General features: G+C 31.7%; 1 protein-coding gene across 1 annotated transcript; it reads left to right on the top strand.

Moving 5' to 3' along the window:
- The first annotated feature begins 7,101 nt into the window (after nt 1-7,101).
- On the top strand, nt 7,102-13,857 carry LOC109020324 (probable WRKY transcription factor 75). The gene is made up of 2 exons (XM_019002765.2): nt 7,102-7,545; nt 13,294-13,857. Exons 1-2 carry the CDS (start codon nt 7,178-7,180, stop codon nt 13,469-13,471), a joined length of 546 nt encoding a protein of 181 aa, XP_018858310.1. The 5' UTR covers nt 7,102-7,177; the 3' UTR covers nt 13,472-13,857.
- The last annotated feature ends 9,009 nt before the right edge of the window (nt 13,858-22,866 follow it).

Below are 22,866 nucleotides of genomic sequence, written 5' to 3'. Positions count from 1 at the left end.
GGGTTGTACCAGTTTTAGGAATATTAATTTTAATACTCTTTCTTCAATTAATAATTAGTCTTTTAAATTTCGTGTCATAAACTTATATATATTAAAGTTGAGATATTTTACCATCAAACTACCATTTTCTTTTCAAATATAACGATGAACAGATGTGAATAGTGGTACGCGTACCAACGTAGGTCGAATCAATGATAAAACGAACATGTCAGTAGAAAATGGTTAGAATATAGCAGAAAAGATGAGAATCGCATAATAAGCATCAGAGAACGTCATTGATCATTATGTGATTTGAAGAGATTTTTAGTCATAATTTCATAAAATTAAATATAGAAATTTACATTTCTTTATTGCAGTACGTTAAATTTTATTATAAAATAAATTTAATGTATTATATAAAGTTATATCAATTTATAAATTTAATTATTTTTATAAAATACTTTTATAGCTGTGTCACTTCTCGTAAATAAATATGTAATTAGAGATCTAGATGCATGCAACTAATTTATTTTAATTTTGAGAATAATTCTTCATTAAATTCACATAAAACAATGGTCAAGATCATGACATGATGCATATAATAATAATAATATAAGCATACTAGGTTGAATGTACCTGATTATTGTCCATTAAGGAGGTGAAATACGTTTAAATTTTTTAGTCCGAGACAAATTAGGCACATAATTTTTTTTCTTCCCAAAATACGTTTAAATTAAGATGAAATGGAGTCTTATATGGTCCCATAAAAAACAACTTTTTAGTACTGATATCGAGAAGCTTTTAATAAAATACACAGATATAAGTTAGAGCCTGAAACACTTCATCATTTGATAAAATAGAAACGAAACTTTGAAGTTTGAAGCCTATTTTGTCTTTGCATGCAAAATTATTTCGTAGCTCCAATTAACGTACGTAACTTCCGTAGATCAACATGCAGTGACATTTTTGAATCTGTCATGACTGTCAACTAAAACGACATAAAACCATGTGGTCGTAGACGGCTATATATTCGATCGATCCCGCTGTAGTTAGAATTAACTAGCAATGAGATTTTTATCACCCATTGACGGAATTAATTGGATCTTCAATATATTCAAATTAATTAATTACGTACGCTCTTGTTTTGCTTATATGAAGCCACGCACACCATCCAGTACTACTCGATCGGCAATCTATTATTTTATTAAGTTATAATAAAATATATTAAATTATATTATAATTAGGTCAAATTATTAAATAAAAATTAATATATATAGTTAATTAATTAAGTCAGTATTTTCGTATAAAATTAGTGGTCTTTTAGTTTTCTTAATGCATGCCTTTTTTGTTTTTTCTTTCAAGTACTCATAATGTAAATTTATTAATCTTGTGTGCAGATTTACAGCTAGTTTTGTTAGTTTTGGAACTGCGCGCATGCTCTTCTTGCTTAGAAACCTTCATGAAAAAGAAAAAAGATGCGAAAAAGCTGGGTTTTGAAAAGTTAGGACTCTTTTAACTTATCTTTTTCAATGACGACAACATCTCGCATATATATACAGAGTAATGATTAAGGGTAGGTTTGTGAGATGGGATGAGAATTTTATATTTTGTTTTGAAGTTTAATTAAGTTTTAATATTATTATTATTTTGAGATTTGAAAAAAGTGTATTAAAATTTAAAAAAATTAAATTGTTTATTATATTTTATATAAAGATTTAAAAAAAAATATAATGATAAAATTAAATAAGATACAAATTTTATATTTTATTTTATGCTCCAAACCTGTCGCAGGACGATCGCGTTGTGATTGGTATCGATTAGAAAGTCACGTTTATTTTAAAGTAACAATGCAACGGAGCAATCGTACGTACGTGTCATATATATACCCATAGCAAATGTAATCCGTATCCTAAAAAGATAAATAAGTGATACAGCTGTAAAGAGATTTTATAAAAATAAATTTATAAATTAATTAACATGATTTTATGTAATAAGTTAGATCTATTTTATAATAAAAATAATTTTATAATTTAACTTATCATATTGAATAATATCAATTTGTGACATTAGATGTCTTGAAACGTAATAGATATTATATACCAATTATGAATTCCTAAAGTCCTTCTACTTTTCTATTGTTCCAATCATATCCGAAAAATGAGAAATCAATAAAAAGTCGATGGACTCATATAAAAATAAGAGCGGTGCTACAGTCATTGAATTTGTGTCCCACCGAATAGTGTATTTTAATTATTTATTTATTTTATATTTTTTTTAATCATCATAAATATTTTTTTTAAAAAAAATTTCCAACAGTATTAAAAAATACATTCTTAATTATTAATTAAAAAAAATCCATTCGAGACATTATTTGAGTCCCGAATTCGAGACCCAAAGGGTGAGTTTGGATGTTAAAGTGAGTTGAGTTGAGTTAAGTTGAGATGATAAAATATTGTTAGAATATTATTTTTTAATATTATTATTATTTTGTGATTTGAAAAAGTTGAATTGTTTATTATATTTTGTGTTGGGATTTGAAAAAATTGTAATGATGAGTTGATAGTATTTTATGATCCAAACGCAGTCAAAATATTTTTGTAAAAATAACTTTTAAACTTACATAATTTTATATAATTTTATAATAAAAATAATTTTATAATTTAATATATTATATCAAATCATATTAATTTATAAATCTATTTTTTGTTATTAAAGCATTTTTATTTGATAAAAAAAAAAGAAGTAATTCAGCTTTGATAATTTATAATGGTGTACGAATGATAGTTGAAGCGTAAGAAGTGTATTTATTATTGTAAAGAAAATATGTTAATTCAAGCTATAGCTATCGAATCCCACGTCATGGTATAGGCGAAAAGTAAAACTAGTTTGGCCCCGCCATTCAATAATCGATCGGAGGGCCACAAAAAAGTGTTAAAAAGTCAGATTTCATAGCTGTTCAGTGCTGATGAATGTTGAATATCAAACGCACCATGCATGATATATATATTTATATATCTATATATATATATATATATGTGTGTGTGTGTGTTTTCCTTTTGGGAACAGTATTATTAACAAAAACTGGAAAAATAAATGTAGGCGTAATTGGCATTATTTTATTGGCCACAGTAGTTCCTATCTACTACTATACTAATTAGCAATTAGAATAGTTTCTTTGAAAGCATGGTGCATAGCTAGGCAGCGCCCATGCCGATCCACCAACCAAAGCTCAAACCTAGCTAATGTTATCATGATGAGCTCTGACTACTAATTCCCCCCGATCGATGGATTCAGAATAGGAAAATGTTACTTTGTATTTAGAGATGAATTCTACTCAACTACCATTCATTCTTATATCTTATACTTATAATTTTTATTATTATTATTTTAATAAAATATTGACATGCAAAATAATAAATAATAGTTAATAATTTTTTTTAATCTTTTAAAAAATTATTATTAATAAATTTGTATATTTAAAAAAATAATCTAGCAATCACGTATAATAATAAGATCTTATTTATTTTTACAGATGAGATGAGATTAATTGAGATAAAAGTTAAAAATTGAATAAAATATTGTATGAATATATTTTTTTAATATTATTTTTATTTTAAAATTTAAAAAAATTATAATGACTAGATGAGATGAGATGAAAAATTTTATAAAAGGGAAGATGATAAAGTTGGGTGGGCGGCCGACTAGCGTTACCCTTGGGAATATTAAGTACCAAATCCACATGTTTATTATGGTACGTACCACTAGATCTCTCCCTCAAAAGACAATACATAATTAATAAAGCCATTTTAGTTGAATTATTATACGTTGAAAATGTTGTTTTTCCCTTAGTAAAATGATGATTATGACCACAACACGTCAGTTCAATCAAAATGAAAACAAATTTATGTTTTATTTACTATCTACTATTTTTTTTTTAATGTATATATTTGAATTTGAAAACTCTCTCTCTCTCTCTCTCTGATCTTCTCCTTCTCTCTCCCATTTAGTCAAACAACGTGGACTATGAATAGTCAGCTAGCTTTATATATTTGATTAATTTCCACATCCATTTAATCAATGTGGAAAGATTAGTTGAGGATATGGAATTAAGCTGTATTATTTAGCTTTACACTTTCAACATCCATTGAATCCCTTTAACAAATCTCGAAAGCTAGCTTAGCTGCAAAGATTTTCAATCCAAATCAGAAACCAAAAGGAAAATGCATGTGCAACCCATAGAATATTATGTGGGTCGGTATATAGCTCTAAAAGCCGTTGCTCGTGTTGGTCATGCACTCATGTATCATGTGCAGATCAGAAGATCATGAACAGAGATCATGGATTAATATTTCAGAATATCATTTATTATTATGTCTATAAATTCCCGATTGAACGAAATTAAAATAGTACTTAATAAATAATTAATGTGGTCCACTTTATACCTTTATTTATTTATTTTTAGCGTGAGGTTCAAAACTGGGAAGTTAAGATATCTAAAACCGCTAGAGCTGCCCGTATTAAATTTGCCGATGAACGAGTCATGAGTTAATTTGAGGACCTGATTTTGTTGACACGGGCAAGTCTGCTACAAGTCAAGTTTTTAAAAGTTTGGGCAACTCACGATATTAGTATTGGATTGCTTATTTTATTTTTAAAATTTTGATTAATATGTAATTTTTATTTTTTATTTTTAATTAATCATTTAAAATTTGAAATTTATATTAAATTAGTCATCACATTTTCTATAATAATAAAATATTTTTATTTTTTAATTTATTTTTATTTTATTTTCATAATCTTTAATAACTTCTAATAAATTATATTCATTTTTATTTTCACAATCTAACAATCTATAATATAATAATCTCATATGTATATAGATGATAAAATCTTATATGAATAAAAATCTCATATTTATAATATAATAATCTTAAAAAGTACTTTTAGATTTGTTATAGTTCTTTTCATATTTAAAAAGAAGAATAAATTTATTGTAATTTATAATTTAAATAAAAATAATTTAATTAATTTAATATAAAATAAATATTAATGATATTTATTAAATTTAAAAATAAAAATATATTTAATTAATCTAATGTCAATACTCTCAGCTCGATCGTTTATATAGTGTGTTGTACTTACTCGCCTACGAAATGTCTTCTCAATGCTAGGGAGACTGTTCCATCTGACACATCAATTAATAGAGAAGAAAATATAGTTGCACTGGCACATTTACTAGGCAAGAATGCATTAAATATTTTAGACTGTATTGTAGACATGGAAGAAACCCCCTCAACGTATTCTGTGTCTCTGTTGTAGAGAAATTAATCAATGGAAATTGTGTGATTTTAAAAAAAAAAAAATTCTAGTTTGATTACACAAAATCAAGTAATTTCGTATTATCTTATTTTATATAATTATTATAATTTTATTAAATTTTTAAATAAAATAAAATAAATAATTTAATTTTTTAAATTTTAAAACAAAAATTAAATTATAATAATTTTATTTAAATTTTAATAAAATATATCATCTCATTTTATCATCTGAATAACCAAACGCGCTGCAATATGATTCACATTTCTTCCATTTCGCAGCATGCAATAATGCTCGCCTGGGGTTTCCCTTTATAAAAATCTCTTTATATTTAAAACATTTTTCTAACAAATTAAAATTATTAAAAAAATAATTAAACTTTATGTTAAATTCAAGGGAATACGTATTTAAATATCATTTTCCTTTAGGTGAGGGCATTTTCATTCCGTACAGCTCTTGTTGAATTATAGGTGAAATATATATCAAAAAATCTACTCAACCTCCTACTATTCACACAACCTCCACACTCCATATTATTTTTAATTTTTATTATTTTTTTCTTTTATTAAATATTTATTATATGAATAATGAATAAAAAATTTGAAATAATTTAAAAAGAATAAACTCAAAAAAAATATTAAAAAAATATTAAAAATTTAAAAAATTTAAAAAAGTGTGGAGTGTAGAGTGTGGTGGAAGTTGTGTAGCAAAGCTCAATATATATTATATAAATAAATATGTATGGTGAGGAAAACAACAGAAGAATTCAAGAAACACATGCCCTGACCAAAGAAACGACTCCACTACCAAGACAGATGCGGTCACCAATTCCAAATGGTCCGTACCCATCCTGGGGCCGCTTCATTGGACGACGGCCTACCATGCAAAAAAAGTAGCCACGGATATGCCTCTTCTCATACAACAGCACGCGGCATTCTAACTTGTTGAATTATATATATTGGATAAAAGTGCATATAGTTTATCTACATATATACTTTTTTTAATATTTATGATATGATATATACATAAATTGAGGTTTCTTCTAATTTTTATCCAAACTTAATTAGTTTAATAAAGTAGGTGAGAAATAGACACATATCAATTCTGTCATAAACTTATTTTATATGTTTAATTATCTCTCTCCCACTTAAATTAGAGTCAAAACAAATACGTGAATTATCTTTCCAAATTATATATAGAATATTAGTATCTAACTCATAAAATTAATTATAAGAATTTATTATTATTAAATTGTATAGTCATATATAATTCTATTATTCAAAGTTCTGATAATAGTCCTCATGTTTACGAAATCTTAAGTTTGGTCAAATCAGCTAAGCTCTATTATTAATATAAAACAGTGCTAAGACAATTAACTTTCAGTACCATCATCATGAATCCTCCACAATTTCCACCCTTGGTTGATATATGAAGGTAATAAATAGTAGTATTTGTTAAAATATAATTTATTTTTCTCCACTACAATGTCACTACTTTACGTGCCGTTTACGACATTAGACATATGGAGGATAAAACATGCTGGAAACTGTTGAGTGCTAAAGCCATCACACGCCGCCACACTGTTCCAAATACGCCCGTTCATCTTATTATTATAATTTTTTTTTTAAATTTAAATATAAAATATAATAAATTATTTAATTTTTTTAAATATTAAAATATTATTAATATTAAAAAATAATATTTTATTTAATTTTTAATTATTATCTAAAATTATTTCTTCTCATTTTATGACTTTTGTAAGTGATCTCAGTACCCTTTATAACCCACACCAAGGATTCTCAGTGATCTCCTTTTCTAATACCGGGAACCCCACCTCCTTAACTCTCTCTCTCTCTCTCTCTCTCTCTCTCTCTCTGATCTGATGGAGAGCTACCCAACATATTTTAGCTGTTCATCTGCAACACCGGCAGCTTCTTCTTCCTTGTCACTGAACATGGCAAATTCTCATGCTTACAATGAATTCCAAGGTAGCAAGTCGAATGGATTCTTGGGACTGATGTCGGAGATGGATGTTCCAGTTTCAAACACAAATGATAATAATCCTCAGAGCAGAAACTGTGTGGGGTCTGAAACTGATCATCATGCGAAGTTGGGGAAGAAAAAGGGAGAGAAGAAGGTGAGAAAGCCAAGATATGCGTTTCAAACAAGGAGCCAGGTCGATATACTGGATGATGGATATAGGTGGAGGAAATATGGGCAAAAGGCAGTGAAGAACAACAAATATCCAAGGTACGTACGTACGTAGTTGATCAATTCATTCGTTTGATATATCTTGGTTACATTTTCAGTCTACTATACAATATAGAACAAATATGCCGGATTTGATCCCCACATGAGTTTTTTCTCCAGATCATATTACAAAAGAAATTAAATTAGGAAAGGAAAAATTATTTGTGATTTTCAGCTGTCGGCAAATTAAGTATGCTCAATTGTAGATCAGACGGGAAGTCTGATTCATCCTGATCATCAGGGCAATTAGGGAGAATCTTTGGAGGGTACGATCGATCGCGTATATATAGTACTCTTTATATATCATTATTTACCCATTTGCATTTTTGTTATAGTTTAATTAATGATTCTTACCACTATAACTACTATTATTTTCTCAATTACATTGAAATTATCATATTAGAATATAAATTAAATAATCAAATTATATAATATCGTGCCATGATCAGTATTCACTTTTGATGTCATATATATAGCTAGCAATGTTGTTCATCTTCGTGAATTAATGATGTAAAAATGATGATTTAACAAGATATCATGATAAAGATTATAACTTTGAGCATTATTACACATAATTTCACCCCTATTTTTCTTAAAAAAAAAAAAAAGTCTTATCCAATTATAAGTACTTCTCACCATTAAATTTACAATTAAATTTAGCTTCATCATCCTGATTATCACCTGAAAAAGAAGATATTGGAACAATGATTTTAGCTAATTGATTCTCACTTGAAAAGGAAAATATGGATGGAACTTAATTGACACAAAAATGAAGATTGGGTAGTCAATATATTCAAGTGTAGTACATAGCTAGACCAGGTAATTAATTAGAGATTAATTGCATGTCATTGTTTTCGCATGTAGTATGTACTTAGAGTACTAGCATATATAGGATCAGATTAATTGGTGGATGTCCATATTTGACTTCAAATTAATAGAAATGAAACAATGAGATTTAGGTTGTGTTTGCGAGGCTACTTCACTACTATTTATTATTATTTATAAATAATATTAATTCATTATTATATATTTATAAATAATTTGATATCACTTCAGCATCCAAACATAACTTTATATCTTTAATATTTAGAACGTAATGCATGTTCCTCTATCCCCAACATTAAAAGAATAAAATTAACATGAGAATGAGGAAAAAGCTTGTTTTCTTGGGGTTTTCGAATATTAATTTCGACTTTCCAAATTATCACATGAATTATGTAGTCCTCGATCCATGCAAGCAATTTGGATTCCCATTATAATGTCATGATATTGACCTCTAAAATCAAAAATTAATTGTTTACCCCTAATTGATCCAATTGCTTTATGCGAAACTATCTTGATTGTTTTTGTAAATGAGATGAAATGAAATTAAAATTATAAATTAAATAAAATATATATTTTTAATATTATTTAAAAATTTTAAAAAATTAGAATAATCAGAAGAGATAAAATAAATTAAAAATTATGAAAATAAACGAGATAATTATTCCGTATATTCAGCGCTAGCTGTACGGGTCGGTTCAAGTACAAAGAATTTTGATCTTGAGGTATATATGCTGCTTCCTATAGCTAGCTAGCTAGCTAGGTTTAAGGTCTAAATTGTCGATGTAAACACGATCAGTAGTAAAAAGTCAATGATTTACTTAGTATGTGCGACGTGGTCACGCGGGAGCATTGCATGGATCCAAAGTTTAATTAACAGGATAATTAAAGACAATATTATTGCATTTATAGTCTCTAAAACCTCTCGCCTGTCATCATCAAAAAATAAAACCAATTTATTTGAGTATATAGTTTTCAAAACCCTTTTTTAGTATATAGTTTTATCGAATATACCCTCAATATAAAGACAATTCCCTCTCTCTATTAAAAAAGAAACGAATATTTGTGATGGATTATTTGCAACGAGAATGATTATTTATGACGAAAATATATTCAATTTGGCAAAAAATAGTCATTTTTATAAGAAATAGCTAATCGCAATTAAGCAGTTTTCTTGTATTTTTCTATTATTTTTTATAAACTATTTGATAAATTTACAACTTCTTTTCCTATAGTTACACTTTTCGTTTTAAGTCTTCCACTATCTAGTTAATTTATTTTGATTGGTTTTGTTAGTATCATCTATGCTACCAACGGGTTAATAATTTGGAGTGATAGCAATAAATCTCACATAATTATTCTTATTTATATTATAGAGACTTTACAGCATTCCATCTTAAATTCAATAAAAAAAGTTTACTTTTTATTTTCTTAGTTTTTATTCTTTGCTTATACTTTTACGATGTATTTTTAGAACAATGTAAATTTTTTTTTATTATTTGATCGATTTTGAACGAGTACAGTATTAATTTTTTACTTCAAATCTTTAAATAGATATTTGATAATGCAAATATAGAGAGACTACAAAAGCTTACATGCTTTTAGATGTATGTCGGTTGGCCCCCAACGTAATTAAATCCCTGATTAATCCACTTTATACCCTTGTTTGGGGCCTCATATACTACAAATTAAAAGAGCTTGGGACCGATTTAATTGATGCATGGAATTACTAACCCTTCAGCTTCTACAACTGAATGATATTTCAACATGTTAAGTAATTTTCTAACTATTCGATCCTATGTGTAATACGCCGTCGTGGGGAGATGAACGCAGAGAAGAAGGAAGTATGTTGGCAGGAAGAAGGGAAACTTAGGAGAATAAGAAGTGAATTGGGTTAAGGGGCCGTGAGAGGTTTGGGTAATCCTGAAGGCTATGTTGCAGATGTGAGGCTTATAATCCAAGTGAGCTTTGGGCTCTCTATAGGGCTAAGGCTTTATTTTATCATTGCATTTCTTACTTTAGTTTATTTCCTTGCTTTTGTTACGAGGCCCAGGGGCCGTTGTATGGGGACTTCTAATCTAGTTAAATACGTAAAGAATTTGTTCTGAATCTTGTGGAGGTGCTTTTCCTCGAAAAGAGTAGTTATCAATACTATTTCAATACAATTTTACCATTTCCATCCATTCTCCCTGTTCATTACATCGATTCATCACTGTTTTCTGTAGAATAGTATTACAAGTGGTATCTAGAGCCACCAATTCTCCCTCATTATCCATGGCAAAAGGCACCTGTATGACCCAATTGTAGGGAGGATTTAGCTCCTTCAAGAAAACCACGGAAAACCATATTAGAAATTTTGAGTCACAATTTAAAGTTATTGAAGTGGAGATGTTAGCTTTACGATAATAAATGGAAGTTATGACGCAACAATTTTCCTCACTAGCAGCAGACCTGCACAAACAAAATACCCAACAATCACAAGGCCATCACGATGGTGCAAATTCTAGCAGAAATGTTTAGATGATCCCTCACACAAGGGAGATCCACCCCAGGACCATCCGTTTGAATTTCCCTACCTTCCATGGTGAGGATTCTCTCAGTTGGTTATACAAGGTGAATCAATTATTTACTTTCTACACAACACCCCTACAACACCGTATGCGGTTGGTTTCATTTGACATGGAGGGTAAGGCCCTAGTCTGGTATCAAGATTTGGAAGAGTCAGGGGCCTTGACTAGTTGGGATGACTTTGTTAAGGCTTTGTTAATTCGTTTTAGACCTAGTTGCTACGATGACCTTATAGAATAGTTGACTTGTTTGTGACAACTAGCTACGGTGGAAGAGTATAAAGTTGACTTTGAAGCCCTATCCAATAGGTGAAGGGGCTTATCCGAATAGTACAAATTGAGTTGTTTCTTAAGTGGTCTACGTGATAATATAAAACTCCTCATTCAAATGTTCAACCCCAGTAACTTCATCATTGCCTATAGCCTTGCAAAAATTCATGAAGAAAATGTCACCCTTCACCACAAAGTAACCACATGAAAACCATACACCAACCCACAATACTCCCGGCCAGCCTCACTAATAGTCAATCCAACCCCAAACCACCCTGAACCTCACAATAATCAAAGCCAAGAGTGGTCCATGTCCACAAAATATCTCAGACTCAAATGAAAGAAAGGCGCTAGTTAAGGACTATGTTATAATTATGATGCTAAAGGGAGTCCGGGTCATCCTTGCAAAAACCCAAAGTTGAATTTAATTAAAGAAATTGAGGAAGAAACTGAGGATATTACTGCGAATTTTAACTTGTTGGAGACCTAGGAGAAAGGGACGAGTCTGCTGTTGACTGGCAAACATCCATAAATTTCTCTACACACACTTATTGGCTCTAACAGTCCTAAAACTATGCAAATCAAAGGGAAGATTGAGAGGCAGTGGGTGATTATATTAGTTGATTCAGGGAGTACACACAACTTCCTTGACCCGACAGTATTAAATCGTCTTGGCAGGTTGTGACATGATGTTCAGGATACATTGGTTGTAGACTTTGGGTTCATCTTATGGAATTTTACTGAGCTTATGATGCAATTTACTCATAACCAGCATGCTGTTACGTTACAGGGGCTGAGTGGAAATACCTGGATTGAAGAAGGGGCGGTTCAAAAGCTCAACCAAAGCGAGAAGAAATGAGTCTTGCTGTAGTGGGTTGAATCCTCCTCAGAGAAACCTGAAAATAACCAAACACTTCCTAAGCCATTTCAGCAATTACTTAACCAATACACAAAAATATTTGCCACCCTAAATGGCCTACCCCTCACCCATTCCCATGACCACGCTATTACCCTTCAACTAAACGCCCAACTTGTTTCTATACGACCTTACCGTTATCCATATTTTCAAAAGGATGAAATAGAACAGATTGTGAAAGAGCTATTGGATTTAAGGGTAATTAGGCCTAGCCAAAGCCCCTACTCATCTACGGTATTACTAGTATGTAAAGCTGACAGTACATGGAGACTATGTGTGGACTACCATGCCCTCAACAACATCACCATTAAGGATAAATATCATATTCCAGTTGTGGAGGAATTGCTGGATGAGCTGCATGGGGCCCGTGTGTTTTCTGAACTTGACTTACGGTCGAGTTATCATCAAATCAGAGTTAAACCAGAGGACATCCATAAAACTGCATTCAGGACACACGATGGCCATTATGAGTTCTTGATTATGCCTTTTGGCTTAACTAATGTGCCTCCACCTTTTAGAGTCTTATGAACTAGGTCTTTAAGTCTTACCTTCGTAAGTTTATTCTAATATTTGTTTTATGATATTCTTATTTACAGCAGGGGATGAAGCTGCCCATTTAACTCACTTAAAGCTCACTTTTGAAATATTGAGGGACAATCAGCTCTTTGCTATGTTTAGCAAATGTAGCTTTGTTGTGAAGAAATATCATACTTAGGGCATCTCCTTTCTGCCCATGGGGTTAAAGGGGCCTTGAGAGGTTTGGGTAATCCTGAAGGCTATGTTGCAGATGTGATGCTTATAATCCAAGAGGGCTTTGGGCTCTCTGTAGGGCTAAGGCTTTATTTTATCATTGCATTTCTTACTTTAGTTTATTTCCTTGCTTTTGTTATGAGGCCCACGGGCTGTTGTAAGGAGACTTCTAATCTAGTTAAATACACGAGGAAGGGGAAGGAAAAAAGCATCTAGACTATTTCCAAAATTTGTTCTGAATCTTGTGGAGCGCTCCCTCTCAAAGAGAGCAGTTATCAACACTATTTCAATACAGTTTACCATTTTCATCCATTCTCCATGTTCATTACATTGATTCATCACTGTTTTCTATATAATAGTATTACACTGTGATGTTACATGCATCAAGTTAAGCTGCTTCTTGTTTTTTCATATAATTTGCAGAAGCTACTACCGGTGTACACACCAAGGCTGTAATGTCAAAAAGCAAGTTCAGAGACTAACTAAAGACGAAGGGATCGTCGTTACAACTTATGAAGGCATGCATTCACATCCGATAGAGAGGTCTACTGATAACTTTGAGCACATCTTGAGCCAGATGCAAATTTACACCACCTTTTAAAGGAAGAGATCGGGAACTTGCATGCAAATGATCATCGATCAGAGATCAAGTACTCGAGATGAATACTTGTGTAAATTCTGTGTTTTTAAATAATTCCTCAGAATAAAAGCAAAGCCATCAGGATTACATGACCCCTTGATCAGCTCTTTTTATACGTCTGTAGTGACCAAAAACATGTAATTTCGTCTTAAATGAAACTTATCCTGATGAAATCGTACGTGCAGCTAGCTATATTTGTGATGATCTTCGTCCTGCTTTTTCGGGAAAAAATTAGAATCCTGCCTGATCAGGATCGGATGCATGCATGCTTTACAGTTTGTGGATTAAAAAAACTGGCGTGTAAACGCATTTTCATTGATTAGATTTATATTAAGAAAATGATACTATGTCGTCTCAATTTGTCATTTCAATTTGACCACTCATGAAATTCATTTCATTTTTAATTTTTTTATTTAATAATTAAGAAACTGATTATTAGTGTATTAATTTTTTTATTTTTAAAAATGTTTAAATGTGTTTAAAACATATTAGAAAGAAAAAAAAAAGTACAATTTGTACTGGTGCAGGGCATAATACTAGCACTACCCTTTATAATATTATAACTATATTATATATATATATATATAGTTATTTAGTGGCTGTGAGGCTTATCCCCACCACTTATTTGTGGCCACATGATCTCTTATTATTTATTTTAGGAAGCGTTTCCTTAAATGACAAGAAACAAGATGCATAAAGAAACAAGAGTACTACTACTCCATTACAAGTACTAGCTAGCTAGAGCAATGCATAAAAAATAAAGCTATGGAGCCAATATAACTTAGCCTGATATCTGCCCATTCGCCCATGAATGGGAAGCCGTATTAAATGACAGTTTTTGATAGTCCATTGCTACTGATGGAAATGATGTTGGTTGTTTTGCACTGTAACTCGTCGTTACGAAGTTTGAACCGTTTCATGGAGAGACAGACTTCCTAGTTATCCTTAAGATCACTAACTGGCAAAAACTATAACATAGCTGGTTAGATAGTATCGATCAACTCGATCGAGTCGATGGTGGCCGAAAATCCTCACATGCAATTGTACGTGCTAATTAAGGTGTGGCCGGGGCGCCTATGCACCGATGGTAGCTGGTTAGATTTGGCAGATTGGAGATGTCTATTATTCTATTGGTATGGCACATTTAGTCACCGATTAAAGGTTTTGAGGCGTAGCGGTGCGTGAAGCCCACATGATGTTGGTGTGGCCGCAGTACTTGAGCTTCAAGAGTCTATCATTTTGCAGTGATTTCGCCTCACTATTAGCTTGCGGCCATGCGTCATTGCTCAAGACTCAAGAGTACTCACATTTGCTAGCTCCATGAGAATGGTCAATATGGATTGAACTAGTATCCCACTAATATACTTTCATTAGTTCTAATTTCTGGGAAAATAATTTTACTTTTATTCATTAGAAGATGTACGTACATGACGATCTTGCTCAATATATTTGATCCATTTTTACCTTATGCATTTGGCTCAAAATACATATATAATGTTTACTCCTCGTTTTGTTATGTCGTCAGTGATTTTTGTGGGTGCTTATTAATTTGCTAGATTATTGTTGTGTTCTCATTAATTGCCGGAATCTCCTAACATTTCATTTAATGCTAGCTCTATATACTTTGTGCCTTGTTAATTTAATTAACGATCAAGCCATGCTTTGTTTTGCCTCGCGCGTTCAAAATTCCGAACATCCATTGCTTGGAGTAGAATGCGTCTTTGCTCCCCACTGTTAGGGCTTGAATTGCCATGGTTCTGCTCGCCCCAGTTCTTGGCAGTAGCCTTCGTCGCCATCTACCTTCTTGATTGCTCACCTTTCGGCTGAATTGGGCTTCTTGTCCGTTAATCAGTATTTTTCGGACTTGGCCGCTGGGTCTACAGCCCACATTTCCAACATTACAGAAAGTCGATTGTTTATGTCACATCCAAAATTGAGAAATATTCAACTACTATTTATTATTATTTTTACCTATTTTTTTACTACTATTCATTATTATTCAGTATTATTCACTATTATTCAATATTCTATCATTATTTTTTTATTACTATTCACAGAATATTTGAGATCACCTCACTACCCAAACACGCAACCTTATTCTGATGTGAAGGTTTTACAACAGGAAAATACTACTTAGTTCGATAAAATTAATTAATTGATTGTAATTTTTATTTTGTTATTTAATGATTAAAGAAGTGAATTTGTATTTGTTATTAATGAATTTGTATTTTTTATTATTTTTTAAAGAATATTTAAAGATATTAAAAAATAGTTAAAGAAAATGCATTTACACTCATTAATACAACGGAAGGGCACCATTCTCGATCCCCTAACATTGCCCTATACCGTGCCGACCACTTTCTATCTCTCTTCCTCCAAGGGTTTTGGGGTGGTAATTTTGCAAGATGAGGTTCAGATCAAGTGAAGGTTTCTATAAAATCTTCCCCTTCTTCTGTTTTTGCACCTGACCATGAAAGTTTTTAGTTTTCCATTTTTTGTTTATAGCAAACTTGAGCTTTATTGCAAAAATAGCTTACAAATGATTATCAGCCCAAATGACCTAAGCAATAACATTAGGGAAAGATCCACCAGTATGGATGAATTTCGATCTGGTCTGGTTGGTCATAGAGTGTTTTCTAAACCGGACCACTTCAGTCCACCCCTTTTCCATTCCAGACTTGTACCAAATTTTCTTATGGACCAGACCAGACCATTAAGTATCGGTCTGACCCAACACCAAATGGGCCAATTTTATATTTTTTGTCCCATCTCACATTTCTAGTCAGATTTTGGCCCAAGTCCTGACATTTTATCCCATTTTCAACATAAAATTATTTATATACAAAAAATAGAAAAAAAAAACTTGAAAATGATGCAATATGCCAATAACATCCAAACTCAAAATAAAAGAAAAAGAAAAATAAATAGAAAAATAAAAATAAAAATAATCCATATCCATTAAAAAAAGGTTATCAATCATACTAATAAAATTAAAAACAAAAAATAGAGAAAATGAATTTTTTAAAAAAAATTCCTAATCATCCCAACTTCAAATAAAAGAAAAAAAAACCTAAAATTAAAGTAAAGGAAATTATTATAATTTACAATCCATGCATCTAGCCATAACCCACCTACTTATAAAGTGATATTACAAATTACAAATATTACAAATGACTGAATAGTAATAAAAATAAATGCCACAACTCAAACTCCAAGAAAAGATAACTCCTAAAACTTCAAGTCTCCACAACTTTACTGCAAAAATATAACAAACAAATAATAAATATCTTAGTTTAAAAATATACTTATGCTAACCAAAATAAGTAGTGTAGTGTAGTAATATATTATCTCATTCATTTGCATTGGGTGTAGACATTGTATTCGAAACCTCCATAGAATTTTCAAAATCTCCAACTAGTTCTATACAAAAAAGATAAAAAACAAAATAAATTATATAAATTTACATAAAATATAAATCAATGAATTATTAAAAGATATAAAAGGAAATAAATTTGTTACATCCATATCTAATTGCTTCTCAAAATCCTCTATCTCATCCATTGAAGTCCTAAGGCTAATTAGAGTATAAGAAAAATAAAGCCAATTCTATGCACAAATAAGACTCTTTACCATTATTAGAGATAGACTACTTCGAAAATGATTAAGTGCACGACCCGTTGTGCTAAATGTAGATTCAGAGTCCACTGTAGATACCAGTATTGCAAGAACATCGCATGCAACTTTTGAAACTACGCGATATATAACTGAATTAATCTTCCATCAATTTAGAATCTCAAAATCCGTATCTTGTTCATCACATTTTTCAGCTAGGTATCTATCAACTTCTGACTTGCTTTCTAAAGAATTTTTCGACTGTAATCGTTGCTTAAATAGGGCCAACCTTTATGCCTTCCTATTCTCAAGTCTACTAACTATAGGATTTACATCTTCATGTGGGGGACTTGTGCCTTGCTGTTGTTGACTGAAATTGTTCTCTTCTTCATTTTCAATGTATGCATCATATATGATTTTTCACCTTGAAACTCAAATCAACTGCTTCTATTGGATCATAGACATACATTGATTCCAATGAAAACCCAAGATATCGCATCTTGTATCAAGAATCAAGAAAAAGCCCAACATACAACCACATATTCATATTATCAAAGTTGGCCCAATATTTTTCAAATACTTTCCTCATATGTGTTGCAATTAATCCCACCACGGGCTTCCTTCTTCATACTTCATGTCAATCACATCTTGAATTGTAACTAATTTTGTAAAAGAAGAATTACAAGCTACATATTCACTCCTCGAGAAACATAAAGTTACATCATGAAATAGTTTTAGAAACCTCATAAACAACTTTACCTTCTCCCAATCATCATTTTTGGGAGGCCCTAATTTCCTTGACATTCTCCTCATCATCATCATCTCCAATACTAGTATGGAACTCCGAATTTTCTTCCTCTAACCATTCAAAGGTTTTTCGAAATATTCCAGTCCTATCCAACATAAGATAAGTGGAGTTTCCACCTAATTGGTACATCTAAGCAAACATGACTTTTGCACTTAATTTCTTCTAGTTGTATACATGACTTAAATGCACTCCACTGTTGAAGTGAGAATTTAGCGTACTTCATAACACCTCTCATCTTGACAATAGACTCATTATATTCTTTCAACTCCTCACAGACAATTAAGTTGAAGATGTGGGCACAACATCGAACATGCAAGAATTCATGTTCCAAAACAATATCACTCCTATGTTTTCTTTTTTAAAATGAAATTGCTCCATTATTAGAAGTTGCATTATTAAAAGTGATTGCAAATATTTTTGGTCGCCCCCAATCATATAAGTATATCTGTATGGCCTTACAAAGCATATCACCCTTGTGATTTTCAACCAAAGAAAAAGAAAGAATCCTCTTATGTACATTCCAATCATCATCAATAAAGTGTGCCAATAAAGTGTACTGTGAGACACATATAATTGAGGTTTTGTATGGACGTCCATGTATCAGTGGTGAAGGAAACCCATTGTCCTTGAAGAGCACTTCTCAACTTATTTTTTTTCCTCATTATATACACACTAAAATAATCTTTCACAACCGTAACACGAGATGAGATTTCTACCCACTCAGGGCAAACAACAATAAAAAACTTTTTGAAACCCTCCCCTTCAATGAACGTAAAGGGCAACTCATCAAGAACAATCATCTCTGTTAAGGGTTATCTGCAAGCCTCAACACTAAATGCTATGGGAACAAGTCCCCTACTACCACTTCTTCCACCATTGGAATTCCAACCTAAAATGGTTTGAGACTTATCCATCTTATTAAACGAACATTTAACCTAAAATAGTTTGAGACTTATCCGTCTTATTAAACGGATATTTTTTACATTATTTTTTAATGTGTTACTTCATGAATTTTATACCGTTGGTCTTCATATCTCATGCATACGAAGCACCACAATAATTACATGCAACCTTAAGTTTAGTTGGATCACTTTTTAGTATTCTTGTAAAGTGATCACAAATCATTGACCTTACCACTACTAGGTCCACTACCACTCGATGTAGTACTTACATTAGGTGGGAGTGGAGGAATGCCTTGCCCTTGTGTTGACTCGTTAACATCATTCATGGTAGAGTCTCCCGTAATCATTTCTTTTGTAGGATCCATCTAGAAAAACTATCAAATAAAAATTAGATTAAATATAAAGCCAAGAAGAAAATGAAAAAAATCAGCCTTATTGTTAAAACCAACATTACTGAAAACCAATGGGATATTAACTATTGAAACACATATATTAGTTGCATTTTGTTTGCTGGTGTGCATGAGTCATGCCCAAAACAAAGTCTACTGACTAAACAAGTCCAAAACATATTCATTAACTTAACAAGCTAAAAAACATCTCAGCAAAAAAAGTACTAACGTAAGCAATTATGCTATTCAAATCACCAAGTCAGACTAAAATTAGATTAATTAACAAGTCCAAAACAGATTCATAAGCCTAATTAAGCATTTATGCCAATCAAACCACTAAGCCAGACCAAAATCGGGTTATTTAACAATTCCAAAACATATTCACAAGCTAATTAAGCATTTATGCCATTCATAATTCAACTTATTTGTAATAACAATATCATTGTACAAAACTTCATCACAGATTCACATAACATAACCCAATTCATCACAGTCCACAGATTCACATAACCCAGTTCTAACTTCTAAGTTTTACCTAAAGCGATTTGTAATCAACTAATTAGTGAATGGATCCCAGACAATAAGCTGTAAATTTTTTATGAAATTTGTACCTTAAGGCTTAGTTGCAGTCACCACTGGCAGTGTGGGGAAAAGCTAGGGCTTGGGAGGCTGGGAGTTGCTTATCGATAAATTAAGGCTATAAAAAGATAGAGAAATAGAGAAAGGCTGAGATCAGGCAAGAACATGGCAAAAAATACATGACTAAATCACTTGAGTGAGGATTTTGGTTTCCTAAATTACTTGGTTTTTATCCAAGGACTCAAGGAAGATACGATAGGGATCTCGATTCCGTATCTTAGAACAGTGATAGCGTGCGATGGAGCGGCTAAGAGCTACAGCAAAGGCGTTGGGAGCTGCGGTGGGCACATGACAAATGTATTCTAGGGTGCTTTATCGAATTGAGGCAGGGGGACTTGGGAGGGAGAATGAGAGAGTGAGGGAGAATTGAGGACTAAGGGGGCGATAGATGAGAGAACCTGTGTTGAAACAGTGTCGTTTGGCTTGAAAATAAAGGTAAATGACGTTGTTTCAACACAGGTGATTTAAAAAAAAACACTAAGTTACGTGAAATGGCTTCATTTCACGCAAATCAGCAATCATCCAATGGATCAAAACGGCCCCGTTCTTACTATATCTAGCAAACACTTGTTTCATTTTTATTTTTTTAGCAGATAAATTAATAAAAAAATTATTTAAATTACTAATATTAAAATTACATTAGGATTTAATTAATAATGTTGACTATGTAATTAAAAAATATTTAATTATAATTATATTTATGATGTTGATAGTTTTAATTATCGAAATGGTTTGGTCCGGGGTGGGAAAATGGTAGATCAAAGTGGTATGTTCGGTCCCAAAAACACCCTATGGACGAGACCAAATTCACCCCTACTTCCAACGTGTTGAATTCTACAGCTATTAAATCTGTGCATCAGCTCTCAAGTATTTTTTATGATGTCGCCCAATGGGAACATAGAGTCTGCTGTTAGTTGAAGCTCTTGCACTAATATAAGAGAATCACTTTCTAATATCATATCTTTTATTCCTGAGTGAAAACTTAGTTGTAAGCTTTTGAGTATTGCCAAAAGTTCAATTTCAATGGGGTCATTGACCTCATTCTCCTTTCTTCTTGCTGCTATTATCATTGCCCCTCGATCATCTATTAGAATAATCCCTACACCAGCATTGTGCTGCTTTGCAGACATGACACCATCCACATTTAGTTTCAGAATCCCTTGAGGTGGAGGCTCTCATCTACAATAGCTCTTATTCATCTTTATTGGCATTCCTTTCAGTTCTTTTTAATTCTCCTGCACTGCAAGAGCATGACTAATTACTTGATCTTGTGCCAAGGTTTTGTGCTCGTAAACCAACTGATTTCTTCTACACCGGCAACTCCATGCTATAAGAAAGAACAACTCCACTTCCTTTCTGCTGCATTTTTCATTAACCTGGCTTACAATCTCCACAAGATCTTGTCGGGAAACAGATAATTGAAATGCAGAAATATGTTTTTTCCAACTGTCTTACAATGTAGGACAATACCAAAAGACATGTATTGTGTCTTCCACTGCACCTTTACATACCTGACAGTTATCATCAGGTATTACCTTCATCTTCAATAGGTTATGTCTTGTTGGTAGCCCCTATTTGCAAGCTCTTCAAGCAAACACTTTTACCTTATTTGGAATTTGCATTCTCCAAATCTCTTTCCAGATTTGTTTCTATCTCCCAGCTTTTGAACTCTCTCCTTGTATCCTCTCTAACTTCCTATCTCTGAAAAGTCTATAAGCACTTCAGACACCAAACAAGCCATTATGCTCTAGTGCCGATATAAAAGTGTCTCCCCTGGACTAAGTATTAAGGGTGTAAAAATTAACTAGAAAATCGGCCCGAATCGGTGGAATCGGTCCGGTCCAAGACTGGTTCCATTAGTTCCAAAACTGGCTGGTACTAGTCCAATTTCGTTCCATGCTTTTTAGGATCGGACCAGACAACATAGAACCGGAACTAGACCGGTTCACTATATTATATATTTTAAATTAATTTTTTAAATATTATATATATAATAATATAAATTATAATTATATATAAGATAATTTTATTATAATTTATAACATAAAATTTTAATTTTAAACATGAAAATTTATTTAATCATATGCTTTAAATATAAAAAATATCTATGAATAACATTTTATGGCCTAATAAATTCTCAACATATTCATTTTGATAAATACATAATACATTAGTAATACTAATATACATTAGTATATTAATTACATTTTGCTTTAATTAATTAGTATATATTAGTATACTAATGTATATTAGTATATTAATTACATTTTATGCCCTAATACTACTACTATTGAAACCGGAATTGGTAAAACTGAAGGTATCGATTTATGAGAGTAATCGGTGCGTAATCGGTTTTCAAAAATACAAAACCAGTGCATATCGATTCGGTACTAAATTTTGCCTAAAATCGGACCAAATCAGTTACACCCCTACTGAGTATAATCTTCAAAACCTCATTTGTAGCAGCTTGAGGTAGCAGAGTTCTTACCTTTTTCACATCCCACCATTTAGTATGAGCATCTATAAGACTATCCACAGTATCGATTATATCCTTGGCATCCCCCTCCCTCAAAAATTGTTGTAAGCTTCTAATCCCAGGAATTCAGTGATCAGCCCATATCTTGATAGTATGCCGATTTCCCGCTCTCCATCTACATCCAAGGATCAAATCTTCTTTCGCCTCCCAAATACCCCTCCAAACATAGGAAGGATTATGACGTAATCTTGAGTCTAAGAATCAAAAATGTATTTAGCCTTGAATATACTTGTATTAGTGTGTACTTTTCATTCATGATTCTTCACCCATGTTTAGCCAGAAGGACATCATTAAAAGATCTAAGATCTTTGAATCCCACTCCACCAACATGCTTTAGCTTACACATTTTCTTCCAATTGACCCAATAGATTTTGTGTTCTTACCCTTTTTGTCCCCACCAAAATTTAGTCATTGTTTACTCCAATTCATTACAAAGAATACTAGACAACTTAAAACAACTCATAGAATAA

Source organism: Juglans regia, chromosome 16 (genome assembly GCF_001411555.2).
Source record: "Juglans regia cultivar Chandler chromosome 16, Walnut 2.0, whole genome shotgun sequence".
In the NCBI taxonomy this organism is placed as follows: Eukaryota; Viridiplantae; Streptophyta; class Magnoliopsida; order Fagales; family Juglandaceae; genus Juglans; species Juglans regia.
This window is presented reverse-complemented; position numbering and strand designations above follow the sequence as displayed.